The following is a 10,023-nucleotide window of genomic DNA, read 5'->3' on the forward strand; positions in this document are numbered from 1 at the left end:
ACCCGCTGGATGCCCCACTGAACTTCACTCTTCAGAGAGCAAGACCCCAGCCTGTGGCTCTCAGTGCCCTTGCCATCTCTACAGGAAGCAAGATGGAGACCTGGACCCTGCCGGGCTGCTTCTCAAAGGGCCTCCTGTTCTCAGGTAAGGAGGAAACAGCTTCAGAGGGCTGAGGGACAAGATGAGGCAGGGTAGTGACATCACAGCTCCATCCCTATTTCATCTATGGCCTCTTCTAGAATGTCAGGACTATGAGGGTAGGAATTAGTGTTTGTTTTCCCATGGGGTCTGGGGAGTGAGCGAAGGAGGGGGGGAAGTGACTAGAGACTGAGCCTGGACTGGTGAGTCACACATAGACTCCCAGAGTTTGGAAGGTAGAAGGACATCCTGAACTACATAGCCAGTTCAAGGCTACCCTGGTCTACATGAGACCTTGTTTCAAATAAAAAGCAAAAATCTAGGAACAAGCCAGCCATAGTGGTGTATATCTGTAATGGCAGCATTTTGGAGGCTGAGGCAGAAGGATCACAAGTTGGACTGCATAATTAGTTCCAGGCAACCCTGACTCAAAAGAAGAAGGAAAATGAGGAGGGAGGAGGAGGAAGGGGGAGGAGGAGGAAGAAGAAGAGGAGGAGGAGAAGAAACCAGGAGGTAGTGGCACATGAGGAGGAGGAGAAGAAGGAGGAGGAGGAAGAGGAGGAGAGGAGAAGGAGAAAAAGAAGGAGAAGGAGGAGAAGAAACCAGGAGATGGTGGCACATGACTTTGATCCCAGCACTCAGGAGGCAGAGGCAAATGAATCTCTAAGGCCAGCCTGGTCTACAGAGTGAGTTCCAGAGCTACGCAGAGAAACCCTGTCTTGAAGAATGAGGAGGAGGAAGAGGAAGAGGAGGAGAAGACAAACCTAGATGATGTAATTGGTCTATGATGAAATGTATTTACTTATTCATCCTTTAAATATTGGTTGAATAAGTAAATTCAGAGGGTCCAAGTGTTTAGGGACAGACCACATAGCATTTCAGGACAGAAAACCCTTCTGTCAGTGAGGTGGCAGATCTGTGGCATCTGTGCCTATATTCCTACTCCCAGGGCAGACATCACTAATCAATCTCATTGTCATTTCCAATGTGCAGCCCTTATGATCTTTGCTTGCGGTTGAGAGTCTGTAGAGAGGGAGGTTTTGTTACCTCTGCCCAACACTCGACCTCAGGCCTCCTCCATACTTCCCCACAGCCTTGTTCCTGGCCCTTGAGCTGCCCCAAGGCTCACAGGCAGCCCTCCACATCGAGATGATTCCAGAGCAGCCTCAAAAGAACCAGGACCTTCTTCTGTCCCTTCACGGTGTTCCCAGCACTGCCCAGGACTTCATCTGGTACCTGGGGGAGGAGACTTCTGGAGGCACAAGGCTATTCTCTTACATCCCCGGACTACCCCGGCCCCAGAGGGATGGCAGTGCCATGGGACAGCGAGACATTGTTGGCTTCCCAAATGGCTCCATGCTGCTTCGAAATGCCCAACCTTCAGACAGTGGCACCTATCAGGTGGCCGCCACCATGAACCCTGCCTGGACAATGAAGGCCAAGATTGACGTCCAGGTGGCTGGTAAGTGAAACAGCTGTGATGGCAGGGAGACCAAGTGCAAACACCATGCCATTTGGCCTCCTCATTCATTATGTACAGTGTGCATTGATTGAGCACCTGCTGAGTACCAGACTATGGATCTCCCAGACCCTAAGATATACCCCATTTCATTAGTTCTCCCCATACACTGATTGTTCCCATATTCACTGAGCACCTTTTATATGCCTGGTCCTGATGAATTGTTCAATTTTCTTGATCACAATTCAAGTATTTGTTGATGTAACCACACCAGATGAAGAGCTAGGGGACAGGGTGGGGAACAAAGGTGACATCTAACACTTCTTGGGAATCTTACCAGGCCAAGTATGAATCTAAATACTTTCCCTAGATCACGCTGATCATTAGGACTGGCTAATAGCTTCGAGTAGAGAGCTGTGCATCTCATAGAAGCTTTACAGCCTCTCTGGTCTTACGAGACATTACTAGTGCTTGCTACTCACAAGAACCACATGCTAGGTTTTGACAAGTGTCCCCCAGAACCAGGGTCACCTCTGAAGGAGGACCACAACAATATAGTAACTACGTGGCACTTAGAGAAGCTTCCTGAGGTGGTCGCCATTGTTATCTCCATTCTATAGATGGGGAAACTGAGGCACACTGGGGTTATAATTTGCCTGGGTCAGAAAATTAAACAGGCTAACATGACACAGGAGAGGAAGTCAGAGAGGTCTCGCTGAAGAAGATGACCTGTAGTTAGGTGCAGTGGAATATAAATGTCATCTGCCACTGTGTAGACTAAGGAAGGGTAGTTGGGAATTCTCAGGCAGCCTAAGCCACATAATGAGATCCTGGGCAACTGAACAGGACCATGTTTCAAAAAATGTCAACAGGATCAGTAAGCTAGCTCAAGGGGTAAGGTGCTTGCCGCCAAGCCTGATGGTCCCCAGGACCTCAAGGTAGAAGGAGAGAGCCAACTCCCAAAGGTTGTCCTCTGACCTCCACTTGCTGGTGCAGACACATACGTGAATAAATAAATAAACTAATAAGAGAAACAGACAAACAAGCAAATGCCAGGTGGTAGTGGTGCTTGCTTTTAATCCCAGCACTCAGGAGGCAGAGGCAGCAGAGCTGTGAGTTCAAGGACAGGCTGTTCTACAGAGTAAGATCCAGAACAACCAGAGCTACACAGAGAAACCCTGTCTAAAAACACCAAGGAAAGGAAAAACAAAGAGAAGAAAAAAAGAAAGAAAGAAGAAAGATCACATGCCCCAGCCCCTCACTGGGGGATTCTAGGCAGGGGCTCTACCACTGAGCCACACCCCCAGCTCCCTTAGCTGCTGCTAACTCTGTCCTTGTCCCCATGCAGTGTCACTAATGTGCCATTTTTTTATTACAAATCAGTCAGTTCCCCACATTAAAAGAAGAGGGCTAAGGTAAGTGATGGTGGCACACACCTTTAATCCCAGAACTCTGGAGGCAGAAGCAGGGGGATCTCTGTGAGTTCGAGGCCAGCCTGGTCTACAGAGTGAGTTCCAGGACAGCCAGGGCTACACAGAGAAACCCTGTCTGGAAAAATAAAAACAAACAGAAAACAAAGAAGAGGGCTCAGACTTTCATGCTTGTTAGAGTAACAACTCAGCACAGGATGGGATGTGGGAGACACTGTTTCCTTTTGAGCTCTAGAAATCAAAATGTTTCACCTACACTGATAAATTCACTGTTTATGCACAGGAAGAAATAGTAACATGTTACCAGAGGGAGACAGTTCACCTGAGGAGACTGCTTCTGTCTGGTGGACAGCGATGAGGAAGTGATGAGGGACTGGGCACACTTTAAACACCATGGCCCAGGACCATGAGCCCTGCCCGGGTTGAGATTCAAGCGCAGCCTGATGGCAGAGGCAGGAGGCTAGAACGTCCAAGCAAGTCTGGGCAACTTATTGAAATCCTGCCTCAAATTTACAGAAAAGAGGAGGAGAGGAAGGGAAAATGGGAAAAGGAAAGGAAAAAGCATTGATTTTAAAAAATGATTTACAAGGCTCTCAGAGAGATTGCTCACAGATAAGAAGACCACTGGCCGCTCCTGCAGAGGACCTGGGTTCAGTTCCCAGCACCCACACGGCAGCTCACAACCACCTAGAGTTCCAGTGCCCCTTCTTGCCTCTGTAAATACATGGCATGCACATGGTACACAGACACAGGTGCAGGCAAAACACTCAGACACATACAATAAAATTTTTAAAAATTCACATAGGCTGTACATGTGGCTCAGTTGGCAGAGTGCATGCCTGGCATACCCGAAGCCCTGAGTTAAATCCCCAGCAACATATAAACTGCACATGGTGGTGAACACCTGCATTCCCGGGTCTGGGTCGGTCTCAGAGGCAGAAGGGCCCCTGAGATTTGCTGGCGACCCAGCCTAGCCAAGGGGAGACTCCAGACTCAGTGAGAGACACTGTCTCAAACACCAACATAGACACTGATTGAAGAAGACATTTGACACCCACTTCTTGTCTTATCTACATGCACACACACACATACACACACACACACACACACACACACACACACACTCATGTTCAGGAATTTGAGCATCCTTAGCTACATAGTTCAAGGTCATCCTTAGCTACACAGTAAATTTGAGGCCTGCCTTGACTATAAGAGACCCTATCTCAAACTAACAATATTTTTTTAAAAAATGATAACTTATGAGTGGGCTGAGAAGATTTAGTTCAACAAAAGAGACCCTGTCTAGAATCCTCCAGAAAGGGGCTGAGGGCGTGGCTCAGTGGTAGAGCCCCTGCCTAGAATCCCCCAGTGAGGGGCTGGGGGCGTGGCTCAGTGGTAGAGCCCCTGCCTAGAATCCCCAGTGAGAGGCTGGGGGCGTGGCTCAGTGGTAGAGCCCCTGCCTAGAATCCCCCAGTGAGGGGCTGGGGGCGTGGCTCAGTGGTAGAGCCCCTGCCTAGAATCCCCCAGTGAGGGGCTGGGGGCGTGGCTCAGTGGTAGAATGGATGCCTAGCCTGCTTAGCATGGCACTGCAAAGTAAGGAGTTAGGTGAGGGCAGACAGAAGTCTTCCCTGAGACAACCATCACTCCCAGGTGCACGCGAGGTCTCCTCACTCCTCCCTGTCCATGCCGGGATCACGGTAGCCATCATCATTGGGAGTCTTGCTATCGGGTCACTACTTGTCTGTGGCATTGCCTATGTCCTGGTCACTCGAAGCCGGAAGAGCCGGAGCCCCAGGTACAGTTCCCAGAACTCCCTCTGTGTCCTCTAACTCCTCTTTCCCCTCTAACTCTCCTGTCTTTCCCAGGCTGGGTGAAAATCAAGTTGGGGATCAGGGAGACAGAGTCTCTAGGATGTCAGGGTCCTTCTCCTCCACCCTAGCATCTCAGGGTTCTTCTATGTACCCCTAGGAATCCAGCCACAGAGAAGCCAGAGGTGAACCTAAGTCCTGAATCGGGTAAGCCAGGAGAAAGTGCCTTTGCACCCAGCCATTCTGTGTCTCCCCCAGTTAGAGGCCTCCATGCCCACATGCAGACAGAGTCCTTGGGGACCCTTGGGCACACTGAGGAGCTCCGAGAGATTTAAGGCCTCTCCTAACCCTCTAGGGTCCCTTCTCTTAACAAGTCTTCTGCTAATAAGCCTTCCATAGCTCCTCCAGTGCCTTGGGACAGACTTCTGTCTCCCTAGCATGGCTTTCAGGTCCCTCACTATCTGCAGACAGTGGGCTCTCTTGCCAAGCTCCTGCAGGCTTCCCTCCTGCCTCTGGCCAGTTCTCACTTCCCACTGTCTCAGATGAACCCTCCTCCAGGTAGTCCTCCCTGACATCCAGCCTGGCCAGGACTATTTCTGTTTTCACATCCCCTATCCCCCATCCCCAGCCTTAGACTCTCTGGATTGTCACTCTCTGGGGATGGGTCTCTTTTCTCCCAGGGGACTTTGGGTTTAAGAAGGGTGGCATGGATTGTCTGGGCCACCACTGTGTCCCCAGCACATATCTGGCAGGAGGAGAAATTTGCACAAATATTAGTTGAGCAACTGAGTGAGCGAAATGGACAGGCAGGTAGAACGGGTTCTACAGTGGTGAGTCATCTGTCCATGAGACCCCCTTCCTCCTCTACTTCAGGTGACAGCAACATCTATGAAGTGATGCCATCTCCAGTCTTCCTGGTGTCTCCCATCAGTGACATGGAGCAAGGAAGCCCACCCATGGTGAGTCCTGTCCCCTTAGATCTTGCCTCTCGCAAAACCTCTACCCGGAGTTAGCCATAGTGCCTGGGCACCTGGAAGCCACAACTCTTCATTTCTCTCTCCAGTCAACTTATTCTGTCTACCTCTCCTTCTTTTGCATATGTGGGGGTGGAGGGAGGAACACGCACCATGACATGCATGTGGATGTAGAGGACAACTTGTGGGAGTCACTTCTCTCCTTCCATCATGTGAGTGCTTGGATTTGAACTCAGATCATCAGGGTTAGTGGCAAGCACCTTGCCCCACTGAGCCATCTTGCCAGCACCTCTCTCCAATTCTTGTGTGTCTCATCACCTGAGATAGCCCAAGGACAACTAAAGCAAGGATTCCATCGAAGTCCAGTGGTGAACCAGTATGTTTTGTAGGGTTACTTACAGGACCGTGGCAGCCACACCCAGTACTGGTGAGGGCTCATGGAAGCTACGCGATGTGCAGGCAGAGACACCAAAGAATCACAATTTCCCCATCAACTATTATCCCAGAGTGTGGGCACTGGAGGCAGGGGAGGCAGGAGTTAAAGTCAGCTTCCAAGTTGGAGGCCAAGCCAGAAGGGGATAGCAGAGCCAGGGACAGGCAGGATTCCGGTGCAGTTGGCAGTGAGTGCTGAAGGGGCGGGAGAAGAGAGAGGCCTTCTTCGGGAATCTTAGTGTGTCTCAGCTTGGCTCATTTCAGTGAAGGCCTTCCCTGTGGCGATCTTTGATGATGCATCTCTGTGAGACCATCTTGGCTTGTTCATGTTTCGTTTTGTTCTTTAAAGTCACTTGTATTCTGTATATGTGTTCTGCTGCATGTACACCCGCATACCAGAAGAGGGCATCAGATCCCCTTAGAGAACCACCATGTGGTAGCTGGGAATTGAACTCAGGACCTCTGGAAGAGCAGCCAGTGCTGTTCAATGCTGAACCATCGCTTCCAGCCCCTTGTTCGTGTTCTGTTATTGGGGTGGATGTAGATGCATATGCTTTATTCGGGGTGAACTAGGGATTATGTAATTTTGGGGAAGGGCATGAGAGTATCCAGGAAGGGAAGGCTCTGGCTGAAGGCTAAGGGGATTGAGATACTCTGTGGTATAGAGGTAGAAGAACTCCAGGTGCTGAGATATGTGACTGAGTGCCCATGGTCCTGGCAGTTGGTGGCCATGGTTACGTGCTGCAGAACAGGCATTGGAGGCTGGAGTGTGGCAGCTCCACTCCTGCCAGCTCAGATGTCTGAGATTCCCACCTCAGCAGTTCTTATGCTCATCTGGTAGTGCTGTCCAAGTGCTTTACAAGCCTGGACTAGATTAAGACCCTGCCTCAAAACAAAAACAAAAACCAACAACAACAACGAAAGGAGGTGGAGGGAGTTGGCTAGAACATGGCTCAGCATGTTCTTGCTACTTTTAAGGACCCAAATTTGGATCCCAGTACCCTCATTGGCAGCTCACAACTACCTATTACTCCAGCTCCAGAGGACCTGATGCCCTGTACCAGACCTCAGTGGGCAGTCACGTGCACGTGCTCACATATCACGCACACACACTCACATACTCACACATACACACAGAGACACACACACTCACACACAGACACACACACAGCACAGACACATACCCATACACCATACACAAACATACATACATACAGACATAGCACAGACACACACACTCACACACATAGACATACATACTCACAAACACATACACCAGACATACACACACATACACCACACACACACAGACACACACATACAAACAGACAAACACATAAACATACACTCACACACATAGACATACACACTCGAAAATACACACACACACCATGCACAAACATACACACAGACATACAGGCATCCATACAGATACGTGCACACATACACACACAATCACAGACACAAATACAGACACATACACACATATGCATACTCTCACACAGCACAGACACACCATACCATACACACAGAGACATACAGACACACAGACATACAAACAGATACATGCACACATACACACACACTCACACACATAATCACACACACACAGCATAGACACAAACAGACACACACACCTATACACACAGATAGCACACACATACACATACCATAGACACACATAGCATAGACACATACACACACACACACACACACACACCAATACAAATTAGAAGAAATCTTAAACAGATCAGGAAAACGAGGAGACAGACAATGGCTGAGCAGGCACTTGCTCCTCTAACCTGGGCCCTGGGACCCACATAAAAGTCAAAGAGAACTGATCCCCAAACTCACCCTTAGACGTCTATATGTGTACACCCTACATACAATTATTGATGTTGTTGATGATTTGTTTTGGGTTTTCGAGACAGGGTTTCTCTGTAGCCCTGGCTGTCCTGGAACTCACTCTGTAGACCAGGCTGGCCTCGAACTCAGAAATCCACCTGCCTCTGCCTCCCAAGTGCTGGGATTAAAAGTGTGCACCACCACCCCCGGTAATAATAATATATGTAAAAGACTGACAGAGACAGAGAGAGAATGTAAAAACAACAAAGGCAATTTGCTTGAACCTCGTGTTGAGGAGAAGCTAGGCTCCTGAACAGGCCAGAAGCCCTCACGGTCGGGCCCATTGCCTAAGATGTGTGACACATGCTAAGTGGCCTCATAACCAGAGGGTCAGTGGGGACTCTGAATCTGGGCTTGTACATCATACATGACACCAGGATCAAAGATTGGAGGGTGTGAGGAACCCTCTCACCTGTACCTCTCCCTTGCAGAGCCAGCCTCCACCTCCTCCACCAGCATCTCAGGAGCCAGAGCCAGAGAACCAGCACTATCAGGTATGGATTGCTTACCGCCCCCCGCCCCCACAAGAACCCCATGGAGCCATGAGCTAGAAGGTCAGATGGGCAGGGACATGGGCTGTCCTCTCCTCTCTCCCTTCAAGAAAGCTCCCCAGTGAAACCTGCTTCAGCTTCCTTGAGACTGAACCACTGGACAAGGCCCTTGCCTTCCTGGGCCTGGGCTCCTTCTCTGTAGAAATGATCGAAAGCTTCAAATCTGTACAGGATAAGCAAGGTCCAGAGAGGGAAAAGAGATTGCTCAGGGTCACACAGCAGAGCAGGTCAGGCCTTTATGCAATTCCACTGCATGAAGGGACCCATTTCTGGATTGGGTATCAGGTCTCTCCAACCTTCTCCTGGGTGCCTTTCCCCCTCCCCCTCCCCCTCCCCCTCCCCCTCCCTCTCTCGGTTTATTAGTATCTCGTCCTCTCCTCTTTCTTGTCTGGCCTTACCCCTATTATTTTGTGTACACCTCTCCTGTTCCCTAGTACCCCCTAACTCTGGGGCTCACCCTCTTTCAGTCTCCTGGTTCTATTCTCTGTCATATTCCCAACCCCACTTTGGGCCACCACCACTGTCTCTATTCCACCGCCACCTCTCCTGCCCCTCACAGTTCCTGTTGCCCTCCTCCTAGGACCTACTAAACCCCGACCCAGCCCCATACTGCCAGCTGGTGCCAACTTCCTGATGGACCCTGGGCCCAGCCTGCCAGAAGACAGAATCTCCGCTTCCAGACCTCACCCCTCAGGGCTTCACACCTATAGAAAGGACACACGGGACACCTACAGGACAACGCTGCAGGGAAACTGGCAAGACGGGCTCTGCCATAGACCCAGCATGATATGGGGTCAGTGCCTCTTGGGATGAGAGACTGACAACCCCAGATCCCCAATGTCCCAACAACCTTCAGTCTGTGCCTCTTGGGCCACCTGCCTCTAAGAAAGCAGGCTCCTGTCCCACCCAAGGCCAGCGGCCCCATTCAGGTATTTGAGTGATGGCAAGAAGGCCTTGGTACTCCACCACAAAATTCCTTCCAACCTTAACCAGTTACCCAGAAGCCCTTTCCTTGGGAAGAAAGCACTACCAGGAAGGGCGCACAACCACCGGAGGTTCTCAACCTGTGGATCGAACCCCTTCAGAGAGTCAAATAATTGTTTCATAGGGTTTGCCTAAGACCATCAGAAATGCCAGATATGTACATTATGGTCCATAACAGCAAAATTACAGTTGTGAAGTAGCAACAAAATTATTTTTATGGTCGGAGGTTGTGGTGACAATTTGAGGAACTGTATTAAAGGGTCTCAGCAATACGAAGGTTGAGAGCCGCTGCTCTTAGAGTCAAGCACCTGTCAGGAAGATAACAGCCTTGGGCAAATTAAC

At 50.0% G+C, this 10,023-nt stretch overlaps 1 protein-coding gene across 1 annotated transcript; it reads left to right on the forward strand.

The window, feature by feature from the left end:
* The first annotated feature begins 92 nt into the window (after nucleotides 1-92).
* On the forward strand, nucleotides 93-9,331 carry Ceacam19 (CEA cell adhesion molecule 19). The gene is made up of 7 exons (XM_021169108.2): nucleotides 93-144; nucleotides 1,232-1,600; nucleotides 4,678-4,822; nucleotides 4,996-5,042; nucleotides 5,709-5,794; nucleotides 8,578-8,640; nucleotides 9,278-9,331. The coding sequence occupies exons 1-7, from the start codon at nucleotides 93-95 to the stop codon at nucleotides 9,329-9,331; spliced, it is 816 nt and encodes a 271-aa protein (XP_021024767.1).
* The last annotated feature ends 692 nt before the right edge of the window (nucleotides 9,332-10,023 follow it).

The sequence above is a fragment of the Mus caroli genome, unplaced genomic scaffold (genome assembly GCF_978045245.1).
Source record: "Mus caroli unplaced genomic scaffold, Mus_caroli_1 scaffold_8, whole genome shotgun sequence".
NCBI classification, from domain to species: Eukaryota; Metazoa; Chordata; class Mammalia; order Rodentia; family Muridae; genus Mus; species Mus caroli.